Source organism: Dromiciops gliroides, chromosome 2 (assembly GCF_019393635.1).
Source record: "Dromiciops gliroides isolate mDroGli1 chromosome 2, mDroGli1.pri, whole genome shotgun sequence".
Lineage (NCBI taxonomy): Eukaryota > Metazoa > Chordata > Mammalia > Microbiotheria > Microbiotheriidae > Dromiciops > Dromiciops gliroides.
Genome location: NC_057862.1, coordinates 321,400,698 through 321,420,259, shown reverse-complemented (window position 1 = coordinate 321,420,259; position 19,562 = coordinate 321,400,698). Strand labels below are relative to the sequence as shown.

General features: G+C 41.3%; 1 protein-coding gene across 5 annotated transcripts in view; it reads left to right on the top strand.

Moving 5' to 3' along the window:
• Positions 1-19,562, top strand: part of FAT2 (FAT atypical cadherin 2) — a 111,539-nt gene that overhangs the window by 36,737 nt on the left and 55,240 nt on the right. For all 5 annotated transcript variants that reach the window (XM_043987581.1, XM_043987583.1, XM_043987580.1 and 2 more), the window contains 4 exons: positions 5,050-5,108; positions 7,429-7,740; positions 15,933-16,143; positions 16,672-16,811. In XM_043987581.1, the coding sequence (XP_043843516.1) occupies positions 5,050-5,108; positions 7,429-7,740; positions 15,933-16,143; positions 16,672-16,811 (722 nt within the window). The remainder of the gene's footprint in view (positions 1-5,049; positions 5,109-7,428; positions 7,741-15,932; positions 16,144-16,671; positions 16,812-19,562) is intronic.

The window sequence follows — 19,562 nt, the reverse complement described above, 5'->3', positions numbered from 1 at the left end:
TAGGGCAATGAAGGTTAAGTGATTTGCCCAGGGTCATATAGCTAGCAAGTGTCAAGTATCTCTGGGATTTGAACTCAGGTCCTCCTGAATCCAGAATTGGTACTTTATCCACTGCGCCACCTAGCTGCCCCTGGGCCCTATCAGTCTTGAGGGCAAAAAGAATTAGAGGATTCTCATCTTGAGATATAAATAAATCCCACCCTTAACACTTAGCCTCTATGGTTTGGTATTGAATCCCCCATTGCTCCCCTTTATTGAACTTTTATCATTGTGACTTGGGGGATAGAGTGCTGAGCTGAGAGTCAATAAGACCTGGGGTTGAAGCCTACTTCAGGCACTAAATAGCTGTGTGAGCCTGGCCAAGTCTTTTAACCTTTCTGCCTCAGTATCTTCATCTGTGAAATGGAGCTAACAATAGCATTTCCTGCATAGGACTGCTGTGGGGATCAAATCAGGTAATGTATATAAATTACTTTGTAAGTCTTAATGTGCCATATAGATTTGAGCTATTATTATTATTATTATTCATTAAGTTCCTTTCTCTCACTGAGTCCCCTTGCCCATACTCCTGCTTTCATCTCTGTCCTTCTGGGGCGGGGGGTGGATTCTTCTGTTCTTAGCATTTAATCTTTTCATCCTTGATATTTACGTGCCCACTCCTGGGACTCTGGACTGTTAAAAAAAAAAAAAGTGTAGTTAACCAGTTGGCCTCCTGTTATCATTTATTAGTTTCCTGTTCTCTTCTTAGCCATGGGGACACTGGTCATCCTGACCATTCTCAGGTTCATGGACTACTGTTGTTCAGCAGGGAAGTTAAGGTCAGTTGTAAAGCAAAGGGTGTTGGGTATGGGCAGATGATTTTCCTTCCATGCTTTCTATTACATCTGTGTTGAGAGCTCGTATCAACTCTGCTTGGAATCAAAGGAGCTCCTTGGATCCCAAAACTGATCAAATATGGACTCTCAGAGTTGGAAGGGACCACCAGAATAAGGAGTTCCAAGCTCTACCTAAAACAGGGGCCGTTTGGTTATGTCAAAGGCCTCCCTGGAGGCCAGTCAACCTCAATTGCTGAGAAATACCCTGAGAGTTTTCCCTCTTCTTCACTGGCCAAGATAACATCCCCAAGTTCAACACTCTTACAGGCTTAGCTTGCTCTCTGGGGGCATTTGAATGGGGTTGCAAATTGCCTGGGCTGGTTGTATTGAAAACAGGCCAAAATTGGGAGCACTGAGCCAACCTCCCTGGGGCCTTTCCCTTGGTGCCTGATGCTGCCTGAGCGAGTACATGCATGCACTACCATTCGCCCTCACAGCTACATACACCCAGGCACACAGTATGCTTGGAGACAGAGGCATGAAGAAGTGGTACTCTCTGTGTCACTGTTGTCAGAGAAATAAGGAAATAGGCTCATTTATTCACAGACTCAGCACTTTCAGGCTGAAGATAAGAGGGCATTCTGCCTCATCTTTTTTCCCTTAGTACAAAAATACTAGACATGCTTATAGACTCTTCGTCCATGTGTACATGAACTCTACATGTAGAGCTCATCCGTAGTTTATGATCCCAAGGCATCAGAAGCTAAATGACACAGTGGATGGAGTGGTGGGTGTGGAGTCAGGAAGACTTGAATTCAAATCCCATCTCAGATAAGTATCTAGATATGTGACCTTGTGATAAGAGCCCTCTCAGCCTCAGTTTCCTTATCTACAAAATGAGAAGGTTTGACAAGATGGCCTCTCAGGTTCCTTCCAGCTTTAAATCTATGATCTGAAGTAATATATGTATATACACACATAAATATGTGTGTATATACATATCTATATAGTCACTAGTATTTATATAGGACTTTAAGGTTTGCCAAACACTTTACACTTTATATTATCTCATTTGATTCTCACAACAATCCTAGGAGGTAAATGCTATTTAAAAAAAAATATTTTACAGATGAGGAAACTGAGGCAGATAGAGATTAAGTGATTTGCCTAGGGTCACAGAGCAAATTTCTGGTTCTGGATTTGAACTCAGGTCCTCCTGACTCTAGGTCTATCACTCTATCTACTATGCCACCTAGCTTCCTTGTTCACACAGTATACATATGTACATGCATATGCATGTGAAACTAACATCAGTCTTATTCCTTTATAGTCATACCTTGTAAATACACATGTTCACATAGATACCCACATGTATAGGTAACCAAATATATTCATGCAATATGCATGTGCATGCCCGCATGTGTCCATAGACACGTACAAGTACACAGCACATTCATGCAGTGATAAAGGAGTATTATGCAAACGTTATTAGGACACATTTAAGGAGATTAAGTTAGGAGGAAATGTCTGGACCTGCTTACAGAAGAAATCCTTGGTGGAGGCAACAGAATTTCAAAGGCACTCAGATATTTGAAAGCACTCTCAAAGAGGGAAGATTCTCAAAGAATAGGGAAAAAAAATCATAGCTATGCTTTTAATAAGCTGCAAAACAATGCTCCAGCAAGGCTGCTAAAACTTCAACAACTCCAATATAGTCAGCATTAAATGGCCACACAATTCTAATTGAATACAATGGTTAATTTTAGTAGCATACTACTGAAGTCAAAGGACACATCCCTCCTTTCTGTTAAATATTGGGGCAATAGTGTGGGCAGGGGCAGAGATGTGTTTGAGTGCTTATTAGGGGATTGTTTGTTATATTGAAACAAAATGTATCAATAAACTTATAAAAGAAAGAAGGCATCTAAGATAGAAAGCATTTTCCCATTCACAGGTCTGTTTCTCATCAATATAAAATGTTTTTGAGGAGGATGACCTCTGGGGACTTACAAGTTTTCACAGGTGATTTTCTATAGCTGACCACCTCCTTTAGGACATACAACAAACTGAAAGGTTGTAAGGAATGGGGCTGTCTTTGTTTTGTGAATTTGGAGAAGTTACCTGATTAGGTTACATTATTTTGATTTCGAGGTCATGGGAAATGGCCTTGAAAATAATTTTTTCATTTGCATTTCCTTCTTTGTCCCTTGATGGGGCAGCCGCAGTTAGATTTCTAGTTAGCTAAGAGTTTGCTTAGAAATATGGGGTGGATCCACACACCCTTCTTGAGTGGCTAAGCATCAGCCTGCAATTGGAAGAATTAGTCATTGGACTAATGACCTGCCTTCTGAGAGCCTAGGTGGGTGAATCCTAAATTTACTTTAGGGAAGAAAATGTATCTGTCACATTGGCTTAATCATCCCCTAAGGGAAATCAAGATTTCCAGGCTAAGCCCTAGAGAAACTTTAGCAGAGGCTCTTTAGAAAGGTTGGGGCTTCATGCTTTGAGATTAAGTGGAATTTTTAATACATGTATTTCTAATGACCACCTGGTATTTTTTTTTTCTTTTTTTTAGTGAGGCAATTGGGGTTAAGTGACATGCCCAGGGTCACACAGCTAGTAAGTGTTAAGTGTCTGAGGCCGGATTTGAACTCAGGTACTCCTGAATCCAGGGCTGGTGCTCTATCCACTGCGCCACCTAGCTGCCCACCTCCCGGTATCTTCATTCTGAGCTTATATATTCTTTTTTCTCCTGTGACTAAAACCTAGAGAATGCACTCTTGTGGCTTTGAATGGATGGAAACTAGGAATTATTGGGTATTAGGAAAGGGAACCTAGAGTGAAGGTAATGGAAGAGGAAAGATGCAGTTAGGGTTGGGTATAACATGTCCCATAATCGGAGAACTAAGTTGATTCTAGGTCCAAGAAAGTCCATCTGGTAGGCTTGCAGTCTAGTTGGATTTCAAGGATCAATGGAGTAGAAGGAGACAGAGCCTTGGGCATGAAGGCAGGTCCTCTGGATGGGCTTTGAGAAGCACTGGCAACCCTGAGTAGCTCCAGGAAAAGCTCCAGTTCTCATGAAATTGGAGGAAGAAATGGTACCCTTTGGAAACCAAATGCCAGCTCTGACTAGAGAGGTAGGTGCTCTTCATGGAGCAAGAATGCAGAGATGAACAGTTCATGTTGTGAGAGATAGTAGATGGACAGCCAAGTGTTTGACTGGTAACCCCAAGACATTAAAAGACCAAGATGAGGGGGCAGTTGGGTGGCACAGTGGATAAAGCACTGGACCTGGATTCAGGAGGACCTGGATTCAGGAGTTCAAATCCTGCCTCAGACATTTGACACTTACTAGTTTTGTGACCCTGGGCAAGTCACTTAACCCCAATTGCCTCACCAAAACCAAAACAAAACAAAAGACCAAGATGAAGAAAGACCTCTATCTTGTTGGATGATCCTCTGTGGAGCATATATGGGAAAGCACAGAAAAGAATAAAATAGAATGAGATGGTATGAAGGGATTGCAATATGTACTAGTGGAGGGATGTCTCAAACCTGGGAAATTGGGCATCTTTTTTAATTCAATTTAAAAAAATTTTATTTTCAATTCTGAATTCTCTCCTTCCTCCCTCTCCTAATCCATAGCAAAAGCAAGAAAAATAAAACCCATTACAAATCTGTATATCCATGCAAAATAAATTCTTGGGGAGTTTTCAGAGTATATGCATGTATACATGTAGATACATACCCATACATAGGCTTGCATTCAGATATAACATGTACATGAAATATACACATGTACCCATATCCATATTTTCAGGTCTCTATTACTTTTCTGGGGATGAAAACTCTCCTTAGCAGTAGGGCACGGTCAAAGGGGTATAGTCGCTATTTCTTCTGGACTCTCTGGTCCATGACCTATTCTCACCTCTCCCTATTTGGCCCAGAATCCACTGTCCCAATCATTTGCCCTCCTTCTGGTGTATTGTTTAGTGAGTAGAAGTAGAGATTTTTTAATGTGCACTCCTGATAATAGTACATTATAAGGACTCCTTGGGGAGTTTCCCCTTTCCCCCTTTTCCTTCTTTTTTCTCTGCCTCCTGCCAGCACTGGCACACCAGCAGAATTTCACGTTAGAACTTGGTCTGGCTCCCCCAGCAGTACCTCTGTGAAGGTCCCTGGGAAGCCCCAGTGCTCTCAGGATTACCCTTTTCCCCCATCTCTTCCCCACCAGGTCTCCTCTCCACAGCTCGGCAGCTGGATCGTGAGAACAAGGCTGAACATATCCTCGAGGTAGGTAATAGCAGGAGAGTAATTATGTAGGATTGATTTGTAGGATTCGCCAGGGGATGTAAAAGAAGGGGCCAGGCTAGGACATGTTGGAACCTAGAGTGGGGTCATGCAGGTCCTGAATCATCACAACTAGGCTGGATCCTTAGGAGCCCCTAGATGGGAAGGAGGAAGGACTGGGACCAGGTACCCTGGAGGCCAAGGAATTGGATCTCTTGGGAGGGACCCCAAAGCAGAGGAAAATTTGGGAGGGGAATACAACCCATCCCCATGTGATCTCCACTGATTTTCTCTTCCCTCTCTACCCATAACGACCTTTTTCTTTTACCTGGAATATCCTGGGATCCCTTTAGCAAGTAGAATTCTCTTTCCTCTTTCTTCACGGCTCCCCATCCAACTGTCTCCTAGAATCATAAAATCACAAAGTTGGAAGGGACCTCAGAGGTCATCTAGTTCAATCCCTGTACAAGCAGAACACCTGTTACAAAAGCTTGAATATGTACAGTGATGAGGACCTTACCATTGCAAAAGACACTGAATAAGCAAATTAACATAGTATGTAATATTTATTATATTGGCTTGCCCTATCCATGAGCAATTAATATTAATTATGCATGCTTGTTACAAGAAATTTGCTTTTTTTCAGTGGGGAAGAGGATAGGAGGGAGAGAAGATAGATTTCTGTTAATTAAAAAAATTGAGAAGTGGAAGGTTCTACATAGATGTTGAATGCACTTTTAGATGAGAACACTTAGTTCACTTACTTTTGTTACACAAGACTTCTCACAAAATGGGAGTAATATGTAAATGTTTGTAATGTAAAAACAAGGCACATTAATAGACTAAACTGTAAAAATGAAAAAAGGTGAAAGCTAAGGAGACTAAAAAAAAAAAAGACAACCTATTCTACTGTTGGTCTGCCCTGTTGGAAAATTCTTCCTTAAAGAGAAGTTGGAACACAAAGTTTTAAAAATTTGATGTCAAAATTTGTTTTTACATATATTTTGGAAAACAAAATTCTATTTAAAGAAAAAAAAAAAAAAGAAAATTCTTCCTTATTATAGGAACATGGACTAACAGCTGGAGAGGACTTTAGAAATCATCTTGTCCGACCTGGATATTTTATAAAAGAAGAAACTGAGACCCAGAGAGGAAAAATGACAGTGGCAAAGCTAGAACTGATGCATCTTTTCATTTACAGAAAGCATGGGTTATTTTTAGTAATCACAGGTATATAAGAAATAGTAAGTTGGCCATAAGGTCAGTATGAGTCAACTGTAATGGCAGCCAAAAAAGTTAATGAGATTTTTTTACTAGGCTGTGTGAATTGAAGCACAGTTTTCAGGAAAAAGGAAGTTGCAGCATCACTCTCCTCTATGCTAGACTAAGCTCCTGGTCAGGAGTGCTTTATGCCCAGTTCTTGGGTGGGTGCTACATTTTAGAAAAGATGTTGATAAAGTGGAGGGAAATCAGAGCAGAGCATCTGGGAAGGCCAAGTCAACAAGTGTTTTATTAAAAACTTATTATGTGCCACATACCATGCTAAGTGATGGATGGTGAAGAGACTGAAAACCATTCCCTATGAGAATCTGTTAAAGGCACTAGTAAGGATTTCCCTGGAGAAGACTTGGGATGGGAGAGAAACATGATAACTTGTCTTGAAGTATTTAAAAAAATTTAGATTATATTTAGGATGCTAAATCCAGCAGTAGGAGAGACCTTAGGGGTCACTGAGTCCAACTGTATAAAACTGGAAGTCAGAGAGGTAAAGGGACTTGTGTCAAGTCACACAGTTGAGATACAGGCAGTACTTGAACCCAAATTCTCTGGAGAGTAAAATTAGGCAGAAGTACAGAGGGCAAAAGTACAGAGGGCCATATTGGTACTCGATATAAAGAAAGCCTTCTTAATAACCAGCAATCAAAAAGGGAAATGGACTGTGTTGGAAAGTGGCATGTTTTCCATCACTGGAGTTCTTCCAATGAAGCAGAGAGGCTCAATAAGCCTCTTCCTAAAAATGAAGCTATCTGTCAATGCAATGGTTTATCATATTGAGATCCCCATCACTAAAGTTTTTCAAGTGGAGGTGGGGAATCCATTCACTGGCTGGAAGATTGGACTAGATGAACTCAAAGACTCTTTCCATGTCTAAGAGTCTTTGATCCTATGTAGTTTCCTCTATGCCTCACCCTTCTTTCTTTCTCGGTTCTTGCTTCCTAGTTGCAAATTGTAAATAGTCATTGTAGATTTGAGAATGATACAGGATAAGCTTACTGCTTTTGAACCATAGGTACTCAGTAATCACATGACTATCTGCTTCCAGGTGGCCGTACAAGACAATGGCAAACCAGGCCTGCAGTCCACTTCCAGAGTGGTGGTGCGCATCTTGGATGTCAATGACAACTCACCCACTTTCTCCCACAAACGCTTCAAAATCCGTCTCCCAGAGCGGCAAGGAGCCACTGTACCAAGACCTGTGTACAGATTGGTGGCTTCAGACCGTGATGAAGGCCCCAATGGCCAGGTGACCTATAGCATTGAGGAGAATGATGAGGAGGCCTTCACCATTGACCCTGAGACAGGCGTGGTGTCTACCAGTGTCAACTTCCCTGCTGGCGTGTACAATATCCTCACGGTGAGAGGACAGGAGGGGTAGTTACAGGAGGACAGGAGGGATAGTTACAGGCCCTAATCTTAGTCTACCCACAAAGAACCGCTGAGGTGGGGGAGGGGAGGAAGAAGCCTAGCCAATCAGACCTGAAAGACATTTAAAAGGGGGAGAAAAAGAGCCTTGTGCATAGACCAAATCAAAACCTCATTCTTGCCCCCACAAAGGTCTGAAATTATATTTTTTAGAGCTTTCTCCTTTGGGTTAAGGCAGAAAGGTTGGCATGCTTTTTAATGGGAGAAGATCCATTGTGTGTAATAATATTAAAATAGACTTTTTTAAAGTAATGTTTTATTTTCTCCCCAATTATAGTAAAAACAATGTTTAACATTTTTTTTAAGTTTTGAAGTTCAAATTCTATCTCTCGCTCTCATCCCCCCAAGACAGTAAGCAATTTGATATAGGTTATATGTATGCAGTCATGTAAAACATTTCTACATCAGTCATTTTGTGTAAGAAGACTCAAAGGGAAAAAAAAGAGGAAAGAAGGAAAAAAGAAGGAAGGAAAGTAAGAAAGAAGGAAAGAAAGAAGGAAGGAAGGAAGGAAGGAAGGAAGGAAGGAAGGAAGGAAGGAAGGAAGGAAGGAAGGAAGGAAGGAAGGAAGGAAGGAAAGAAGGAAGGAAGAAAAGAAAGGAAAGGAAAGAGGAAAGGAAAGGAAAGGAAAGGAAAGGAAAGGAAAGGAAAGGAAAGGAAAGGAAAGGAAAGGAAAGGAAAGGAAAGGAAAGGAAAGGAAAGGAAAGGAAAGGAAAGGAAAGGAAAGGAAAGGAAAGGAAAGGAAAGGAAAGGAAAGGAAAGGAAAGGAAAGGAAAGGAAAGGAAAGGAAAGGAAAGGAAAGGAAAGGAAAGGAAAGGAAAGGAAAGGAAAGGAAAGGGGGAAGGAAGGAATGAAGGGAAAAATAGTATACTTCGGTCTGTATTCAGACCACATCAGTTCTTTTTCCAAAGGTAGCATTGGTATTGTCTTAGATCATAATAGTTCTGAGAAGAGCTAAATCATTCATAATTGTTCGTTGTACAATGTTGCTGTTAATGTATAATGTTGTCCTAGTTCTGCTCACTTCACTTTGGATCAGTTCATTTAAGTCTTTCTAGGTTTTTCTGAAATCAACCTGTTTGTTATTTCTTGTAGCACAGTAATATTCCATCAAAGTCATATACCACAGCTTATTCAACTTTCCCCAATTTATAGACATTTCTTCACTTTCTAATTCTTAGCCACCACAAAAAGAGATGCTATAAATATTTTGTACAAGTAACTTCTCTTCCTTTTTTTTTTAACCAGAACATACTTTTTTTTTTTTTTTTGGTGTGGCAATTGGGGTTAAGTGACTTGCCCAGGGTCACACAGCTAGCAAGTGTCAAGTATCTGAGCCTGGGTCTGAACTCAGGTCCTCTTGACTCCAGGGCCAGTGCTCTATCCACTGCACCACCTAGCTGCCCCAGAACATACTTTTTTGAACAGACACATTCTACTTTATACTTAATAGTTTTCCATGGATACTCAAGAGATTTTACACAGATTCTGTTAGTACCAGTTCATCTTCATTATTCTATTTCATTTATACAAGTTGGCACTTAATATAAGCTTTTAGAGATTCCAATGGCATAGTAGAAGGAACAGATAACAATTATTGAGGTTTAAAAGAGGGGGAATGATTTGTACAAGTTCACATAGATCAATATTGGAGTTAGGATTAGAACTTGAACCTTTCTACTCTAATAAAGCTGAGGCTCCTTGGTGGCTTAGAAATTGAAAAGAGGGCACTGAAGAGCTCCTACTGCCTTTCTCATTGGCATGTTTATACAGTAAGTGGAACAGATTATCTATTTATCACCTAGGAAGGCTGTGAGAACCTAGCCCTGGGGAGATGAGGGATGGGGGCTGAGGCAAGAGGAGGAGGGAAGCACTCAGCCATAAACCCTGGGGGAATGGTTGCTAAATGCTGAGAGATGACTATAGAGAAGAATTTGTCAGAATTTGTGTTTGGGGCAATGCTTGTTGGCAAAGGGATTTAGCTCTCCGGGCCTGGGCTAGCAACTTAGAGCATATTTGTGTATTAAAGAAATGAATCAACAGACTGGTAAAGACTCATTCAAATATGTATTTTGGCTAAGGGTAGTATGTACATCAATTGGCCAGCATTTATTAAGCACCTACTATGAGCCAGGCACTTTGTTAATCACTGGGGATACAAAGAAATGCAAAAACAGTCCTTGCTTTCAAGTTCACATTCTGTTGGGGGAGACAGCATGCAAACAACTATGTACAAATAAGGTACATAAAGGACAAATTAGGGTTAGTCTAAGTGTATTTAAAGAACTGCATGTGACTCTCAAGTTTGTCTTTGCTGACCCTTGGGTTAAGATCTTCTCCCTTGTTAAAATCCTGGCTTGGTCACTCATTAGCTCTGTGACATTTGGCAAATCACTTCAATTCTCTGAGCCACAGTTTCTTCATCTGTAAAATGGGAATAATAATAATAATAATAATAATAATAAATCTTTACACTGCCTACCTTATAGGTTTGTTATAAAGTGCTTTGGAAACTTTAAGGTGATATACAAATAATGTGACCTGTTATTACTGAGACAGAGATAGCGACTGGGCCTGTGATTTCATTAGTTTAGGGTGGAAGTCTCAAACACTCATCCCAGGAAGTATGGGCCCCAAACACCTCAAAATTGACCCTGAACCAGAGGTATCAAATGCAGTGGCAACACTCCCAAATGTGGCTAATACCAGATGAAAAGGTAATTGGAAAATATTTAACAAAAATAAATAAAGATACAATCGAAAATAGATAATGTTAATATGTGGTTTTTAGAGGGACAGCTAGGTGGCACAGTGGATAAAGCATTGACCCTGGATTAGGAGGACCTAAGTTCAAATCCAGCCTCAGACACTTGACATTTACTAGCTGTGTGACCCTGGGCAAGTCACTTAACCCTCATTTCCCTGCAAAAAAAAAAAAGAGCATTGAGTAATCTTATAAAAACAAATGTTGAAAACTATCTATATGTAACTGGAAAATAATAAAATACTTTTATGGAAAAAAATATGTGGTTTTTAAAATCAATATGCTGCTCATAGACATCCTTATGACCCTTACTTCTGAGTTTGACACCACTGCTCTAAAAAATTCACCAGGGAGGATAATCCTGAAGGTCAGCATTTGCCATTTTCTTCTCTAGCTCATTTTACAAATGAGGAAACTGAGGCCAACAGGATTAAGTGATTTGTCTAGGGTCACACAGCTAGTAAGTGTCTAAGGCCACATTTAAACACAGGTCTTCTTGACTCCAGGCCCAGCACTCTATCCACTGCACCACTTAGCTGCCCACTTTATGGGCAACAGATGGAGATAAGGAGTAGAATCCATTCAAGGGAAGAGGGGTAGGGACTGAATGAGTAAAGGTAACAAGATGGAACAGATCTGGAGGAGAACGAGGGGGAAAAAGTAGTTTAGTTTGGTTGGAATTTCAGTCAGGCAACAAGCATTTATTTATTGTATTCTAGGCACTGTACAGTACAGATAGGGAAATAATCTGAGGCGAGACTGTAAAGGAAGCCTGGAACCTAAATTGTAGATGGCATTAAGAGCTATTTAGTGCATGCATAGTCAGTCAGTAAACACTAAGTGCCTACTATGTGTCAAGCACTATACTAAGTGCTGGGGATACAAAAAGAGGCAAAGGACAACTCCTGCCCTCAAGGAACTTGTAATCTAATGGTGAAGACAACATGTAAACAGATATGTACAACCAAGCTATATACAGGATAAAGAGGAAATAATTAACAGAGGGAAGGCACTAGAACTAAGATGAGTTGGAAAAGGCTTCCTGTAGAAGATGGGGTTTTTTGTTTGTTTGTGAGGCAATTGGGGTTAAGTGACTTGCCCAGGGTCACACAGCTAGTAAGTGTAAAGTGTCTGAGGCTGTATTTGAACTCAGGTCCTCCTGAATCCAAGGCCAGTGCTCTATCTACTGCGCCACCTAGCTGCCCCGAAGATGGGGTTTTAACTGGGACTTAAAGGAAGCCAGAGAAGCCAGCAGCTGGCGATGAGGAGATAGAGCATTCTAGGCATGAGGGCAGCTAGAGAAGAGATGGAGTGTCTTTGTTCATGAAACAGCTAGGAGGCCAGCGTCTCTGCATTAAAGACTATGTAGTGGGGGATAAGGTATAAGAATACTGGAAAGGTAGGATGGGGACAAATGGGGCTTTTTATTTGATCCTAGAAGTGATAGGGAACCAGTGGAGTTTACTGAGTAGGTGACACAGTCAGACCTGCACTTTAGGAAAATCATTTTAGTGGCCAAATGGAGGAGAGATTTGAGTGGGAAGAGATTTGAGGTAGGCAGACCCACCAGCAGGCTTTTGGATAGTCCAGGTGTGAGGTGATGAAGGTCTGAACTAGAGAGTGACAATGTGAAAGGAGAGAAGGGGGCATATTCGAGAGACATTGTAGAGGTGAAATTGACAGGTGAAATTGGATATGGGGGAGGTGAGAGATAGTGAGCATCAAAGATGATACCTACGTTACCAGCCTGAGGGACCAAGAGGGTGGTCTTGCACACTACAGTAATAGAGAAGGTGGTAGGTAGGGAAAGTTTAGAGGGAAAGATAATGAGTTCCATTTTGGATATGTTTAATTTAAAATGTCTACTGGACATCTACCAGACGGTGAATAGAAAGCTGGACTTGAAGCCAAGAAGACCTGAATCTGGCCTCAGACTTGCTAGCTGTTTGACCCTGGGAAAGTCATTTAAACTTCTTAGCCTCAGTTTCCTCAAATGTAAAATGGGAATATTTATAGCACCTACCTCCCAGAGTTATTGTGAGGTTTAAAGAAGATAAATATGTAAGTTATGCTAAGTGCTAGCTATTATCATTATTATTATTGTTGATTATTATTTAAAAGGTTATACTTTCTTTTGTAGGAAGTAGAGAACTGCTGAAAATTTTTGAATGGGGGAGTGTCATCCTCAGAGCCATGTGTTAGAAAACTACTCTGACAGTGTAGTGAGGAATAAACTAGAAAGAGGCAGGACATCAGGTTAGGAGATGGATTTTAATGGAAGTGGAAAGAAAGGTATAGATGTGGGAGATGGTGTGGAGTCAGAATACCCAATAATAGCTTGCAATAATAGCTTAAGGTGTTAGTGGGAAATCCAGGTGGAGATTTTTAGCAGGCAGGTAGAGTTATGGAACCTGAGCTTAGGGGAATGTTCAGGGCTAGAGTTATTAATTTGGGAGTCAGTTGCATCTAGGTGATAATTGAATCTATGGAAGCAGATGAGATCACCAAGGAAAGGATTATCCAGAGAGAGGAGCCAAGAACTAAACCTTGGAGGAATTCACGTCCAGGTGTAGAGGTAGTATGAAGAGCCAGAAAAAGGGAAGATGAGTAGTCAGAGGGAGAGAACTATGAGGATGTCCTGTTTCTGAAGCCAAGAGAAGAGAGGGTATCAAGAAGGAGGGGGTGGTTCTAAGTGCTGAATGCTGGAGAGAGGTAAAAGAAAATGAGGGCAGAAGAATGCCATTGGGAAGGCCATTGGTAACTGAAGAGGGCAGCTTCCATGCTATGGTTGGGACATTTGCCAGATTGCAAATGTTGAGAAATGAATGGGTGGTGTGGAAGAATACAGTGACAAGTATAGACTACTCTTTTTAGAGGTTTGACAGCAAAGGTGAAGAGAGAAATAGGATGATAGCTTAAAGCAGTGGTGTCAAATTCAATAACAACAGGAGCTGCTACACTGCATACAAGGTTTACCGTGGACCAACATGAACTTAGAAAATCACATTTATATATTTATTTTTTTTTTAGAAAAATACACCAACCCATTAAAATCAGTTAGGAACTACATTTTAATCTTGTTCAGGCTGCACTGAGGAGTGCCATGGGCTGTATGTTTGACACCTCTGGAAGGGTCAGAGGAAGGTAATTTTAGGGTGTGGAGACCTGAAGATGTTTGATACTTGAGGAGAAGGAACCAACAGAGAGAGAGAGATTGAAGATGCAGAGAAAAAAGGGGCAATTGGGGGTAGCTAGGTGGCACAGTGCCCTGGAGTCAGGAGGACTTGAGTTCAAATCCAGTCTTAGACACTTGACACTTACTAGCTGTGTGACCCTGGGCAAGTCACTTAACCCTTATTGTTCCGCAAAAAAAGAAAGAAAGAAAGAAAAAAAGGAAGAAAGAAAGAAAGAATGAAAGAAAAAGAAAAAAGAAAGAAAAGGGGGCAATTGATTGAGAAGGTCACAGAACAGGCAGGAGGGAAAGGTGCTTCAGGGGATACCATTGTGGCATAGTGGAAAGAATGTCTAACTATATCTCAGGACCTGAGTTCGAATCCCAGTTCTTCCATTTGCTACCTGTGTCATTTTTGGCTACCTGGTTCACCCCTCTTGGGCCTTCAAAAATAAAGGTTTGGACTAGGTTGTGTCTGAGTTGCCTTCTAGCTTTAAATCTATGATCCTACAATTCTTGACCACAGCCTCTGAAACTTGATAGAAAGAAAGAAGGAATAAGGATTCTGAGAAGTTTGAGGATGAAAGGAAACAAGTTGGGGAGGATAATTTCAGATGTATTACCTATTAGCAAAGTAGATATTGAAGTATTATGATGAGAGGGAAGTGGAAAGGAATGAAGTGCATGCAACATAAATAAAAATAACAAATACAAAATATATACAAGACAGTTGGGGAGGGAAGGCAGTTGCTCTTGGAGGGAGTGAGGATCAGCAAAGACAGGTTTCTTGCAGAAGATGAAGCAATAGTTGCATCTTTTTGGGGGAGGGAGGAGGCAGGGCAATTGGGGTTAAGTGACTTGCCCAGGGTCACACAGCTAGTAAGTGTTAAGTGTCTGAGGCTGGATTTGAACTCAGGTCCTCCTAAATCCAGGGTCGGTGCTCTATCCACTGTGCCACCTAGCTGCCCCAATAGTTGCATTTTAAAGAAGTTCTCTGTGAGGAATAGGGAAGGAAGGGGTATGTTCCAGGTATAGAGGCTTAGGCAGGAAGAGGTTTGGAACTTATGGAGTAGAAATGTGATAGAGTAAATAAGAGATGAACAAAAATACAGTTGTGTAGCAGAGAGAGAGGCCAGTTGAGGTCAGATAGCATCTATTTTCACTGGACTGGGCAAGTATTATTTTATGAGTGACTCCATCACAACTACAGCTTTGAAGATTAGAAATGAATAAAGTCAAGAGATTCAAGGGTGGAGGAGGAGGGCTTATTGAAATAGCAAGGTCAGAAATAATTCCTAGTCTATCAAGACTGATCTGACCTCGCTCTTCTCTATAATCAGTCTTTACCCTATGGTCAGCTATTTCAATAAGCCCTCCTCCTCCACCCTTGAATCTCTTGTCCCTTGACCTGGGAAAATAAGGAGGAATTAAAGCACCAAAGATCCCAATAAAGGTGAATCTGGTATTGAAGATTGAGGGGGTATAGCAGATACCTGGTTCTTTCAGCTGTCCCAGCATTCTCTGGAGAATAATAATCCATTCAATTTGTGATTGGTTGCATGTTACGGATAAGGAAACTGAAATAGAGAAAAGCCAGGGTTCTTGGGTGTCAGGATTAGACCCTTAGGGATTCAAGAATCTCACCCATCCCACCCCCATCCCCACTATTAGTTCCAAGGCCTTCCCAGTAGCTTCTGGTCTTTTTTTGTCTCTCCCCTACTTATGCAACTCCAGGGGCTTTCTAGTACCTGTAGTAAAAAAAAAACCTCCTTTCTTTCCAGCCTCACTGAACATTATTTCCCTTCCTGCACTGTATACTACAGGCAACCTGATCAATGACACTCCATGCCTGGAACCCACTGCTTCCTTCCCTCTGCCTCACAGAGAACCTCTTTTTCTTTACGATGCAACTATTGCACCATCTTCTGCAAGAAACCTGCCTTTGCTGATCCCCACTCCCTCCAACTGCTAGTGTCTTCCCTCCCCAACAGCCCTGTATATATTTTGTATTTGTTATTTTTTATTTAAGTTGCGTGTGTTTTTATATGGCCTTGTTGTCTTCCCTATTAGAATGTAAGCTCCTTTCAATTGTGGAATTTTCTATTTCTTGGAGTCATATCCTTCACATACCTGGCATATAACAGGGACTATAATAAACATTTGTTGATTGATTGATGGCTCGATTTGCAGATCCAGGCAGTAGACGGTGGGCAGCCCCCACGCCACTCCAGTGTCAGACTGCATATAGAATGGATCCCTCGGCCCAGCCCTTCAGGAAAGCTGTGGGCCTTTGATGAGCCCCACTACAACTTTGCTGCTATGGAGACTGACCCTGTGAACCACATGGTGGGCATGGTCAGTGTTGAGGATCCACCTGGCCTGCTGTGGTTCAACATCTCTGGTGAGGCGGGATTTGGGCCTCTTTTCTACAAGCTAGCCCCAAACTTCTAGGGGTTACTTCTCTCCACGCTATTCAAGGTGCAGCTGAGCTAACTCCATTAAGAGAAGGCGTCCATAGACTTGGGGTTTGGGAGGGAGGGATTTGTCTCTCTCATACCCAAGGGATGTCAGCGGGTTTGATTTCTCCCTGTCCCATTATTTCAGTCTCAATTGGACAGTTTTACTGGGTAAACTTGCTGCTTTCTGGACTCTTGGGAAGGGTACTTTTGTATTACAATGCCTCCCTGGGGGCACCTAGAATCCCTGTCAGAGATTATTTCCTAAAGGTTGTTGGCCCTTCTTTTCTTACTCTACTCCTCACCTCCACATTTTTATAACAAAACACACACACACACACACACACACACACACACACATCCCTTGGGGCTTGTTGGGTAGAATCCTGTGGTAGAGAGGAACCTAGCTCATTCTTGAACAAAGCCCATGGATCTTGTTTCTGTCTCACTCCCCACCCCCTCCTTACACCTAGGTGGTAATGAGGACATGGACTTTGACATTGAGATGACCACAGGCAGCATGGTCATTGCCAGGCACCTGGACTCCAGGAGAAAGACAAGCTATAACCTGACTGTGGAGGTGACGGATGGTTCCCGAATAATCACTACCCAGGTGAGAACTGGTCAGGTTCCCTGACAGGCAGAGCTGGGTAATCCTTCCTTCTATCACTCGCCTAGGCCCAGTGCTCTATTGTGCCACTTAGCTGCTCAGTTTCTGGTGTGTTGGCTCTAAATTTAGCTTTCACAATTCTTAAGTCTCTCTTAGACCATTTGGGAACATCCTGCTGCGGCTTCATGTTCTCTTGGGGTTCCATATTGTCCTCTGCTTGCCTGATGCCCATGTAAATTTTCCCATGAGTTTGTATTTTCATCATATTCATTATTTATTATAGAATAGTAATTTTTCATAACATTCAAGTGTAGTCATTTCCTAATCAATAGATCGCTGCTTTGTTTCCAATTCTTTGCTCTCACAAAAACTGCTACTATAAATATTTCGGTGTATACAGAGACTTTCTTCTCAAAGACCTCTGTGAGGCATATACCTATTAGGGGGAATATCTAGGTTCAAGGTTATGGACAAATTAGTTACTTGATCTGTCTTATTCCAAATTGCTTTCCAAAAGGTTTGTAGTGATTCACAGCTTTACCAACAATGCACTAGTATGTCTATCTTTCCATAACCCCTCTAACATGGACTATTTCCATTTTTTCCCCATCTTTAATAATAACTAACATTTTTGCCATCTTTGCCAATTTGTTGTGTGTGAGGTAAAACTTCAGGGCTATTTTGATTTACCTTTCTCTTAATAGTGACTATTTGGGATATTCTATCTTATGGTTAATAATTTGCATTTCGTTTGAGAATTATGTGTTCATCTCCTTTGACCACTTATATATTGGGGAATGGCTTATGGTTTTATACATATATTAATTTTTGTATACCTTAAATTCCAAACTCTTATCAGAGAAATTTGATTCAAAGGTTTTTGTTTTTTTTTTTCCATTTGACTATTTCTCTTCTTATCCTATTTGTATTAATTTTGTTTGTGTGGAAACTTTTCAATTCCATGTAATCCAAGTTTTATCTAGTTTATCTTTTGTAATTTCCTCTATCCCTTATTTGGTTAAGAATACATTACTCAGGGGCAGCTAGATGGCGCAGTGGATAGAGCACCGGCCCTGGATTCAGGAGTACCTGAGTTCAAATCCGGCCTCAGACACTTAACACTTACTAGCTGTGTGACCCCGGGCAAGTCACTTAACCCCAATTGCCCCTCAAAAAAACAAAACAAAACAAAAAAGAATACATTACTCAGTAGGGCAGCTAGGTGGGCAGGGCAGTTAGGTGGCACAATGGATAAAGCACTGGCCCTGGATTCAGGAGGACCTGAGTTCAAATTTGGCCTCAGACACTTGATACTTACTAGCTGTGTAACCTTGGACAAGTCACTTAACCCTCAGTGCCTTGCCAAAAAAACAAAAAAAAAAAAAAGAAGAGAAAAAGAATACATTGCTCATCCAAGCTGTGTATTCATTTAGAATGTATTGTGGACTAGAGAGCATAGAATCTTACTGCTAGTGGGGACCTCAGAAATCACTGTCATTGTCAACTTCTTCTTCATCATCATCATCACCATCACTAGCATTTATATAGTACCTGCTTACTATGTGCAGGAAATTATGTTTAGTGCTTTACAAATATTATCTCATTTGATTCTCATAAGAACTCTGGGAGGTAGGTACTATTATTATCTGCAATTTATACTTGAGGAGACTGAGGCAAACAGGTTAAATGACTTGGCCAGGGTCATACAACCAGTAAGTGTCTGACTCTGGATTTTAACTCAGGTCTTCTGGACTCCTGGTCTAACATTCTATTTACTGTGTCACCAGTTGCCTATGACCCAAGTTAGCTCATCTAGTCCAAACCATACTGGAGCAGGAACTCTCTCTACAATATCCCTAGCATATAGTCATCCAGTTTCTATTAGAAGACTTCTAATGAAGGGAAACTCCTTTTCTCCTGAGTCAGCCCATTCTACTGCAGGACCAATTGTTGGAAAGTTTGTTTTTGTTTTTTGTCTTTATATGAAATGAAAATCTGCTCTACTTCCAATTCCATTTGGTATTTCTAGTTCTGTCCTCCAGGGCTGAATGAGACAAGTCTAAGGCTGGATGAGAGGCTGCATGGTGCAGCAGAAAGAGTAGTGTCAGTATACCTGGGTTGATTCTGGGCTCTGCCACTTAACCAGCTATGTTATAAAAACAATGCTAAAACAATGGGATTGGACTCAATGACCTCTAAGGTCCCTTTTAGTTCTAAATCTATAATCCCTCAAGTACAGCCCCTCAGATAGGGCATCGACCATGTTTCTCTTATGCCTTTTCTTTTCCAGGCTAAATGTTTCTATTTCCTTCTCTGGGTTATTGGCATATGTCTGAGTCTCCGGGCCTCTCATGATCCTGTTCACCCCTCCTACAAAATGCCTTTCCTGGGCAGCTAGATGGCGCAGTGGATAGAGCACCGGCCCTGGAGTCAGGAGTACCTGAGTTCAAATCTGGCCTCAGACACTTAACACTTACTAGCTGTGTGACCCTGGGCAAGTCACTTAACCCCAATTGCCTCACTTAAAAAACCCCAAAAACCAAAATGCCTTTCCTAAAATGTGGTACCAAGAACTGAACAAAGAATTTGAGGTGTGTTGAGCAGGGCAGAGTACAGTGGGTGGTTATTACTTCCCTCATAACTGGAGATCATGCTCCTGGCCATGCAGCCTGGGGTCACATTAACTTCCTAGCCATTAGTACTGACCCTAAAAGTAAGTCAACTCGGTCCCATGATCTGAAGGAGTAAAAGGGA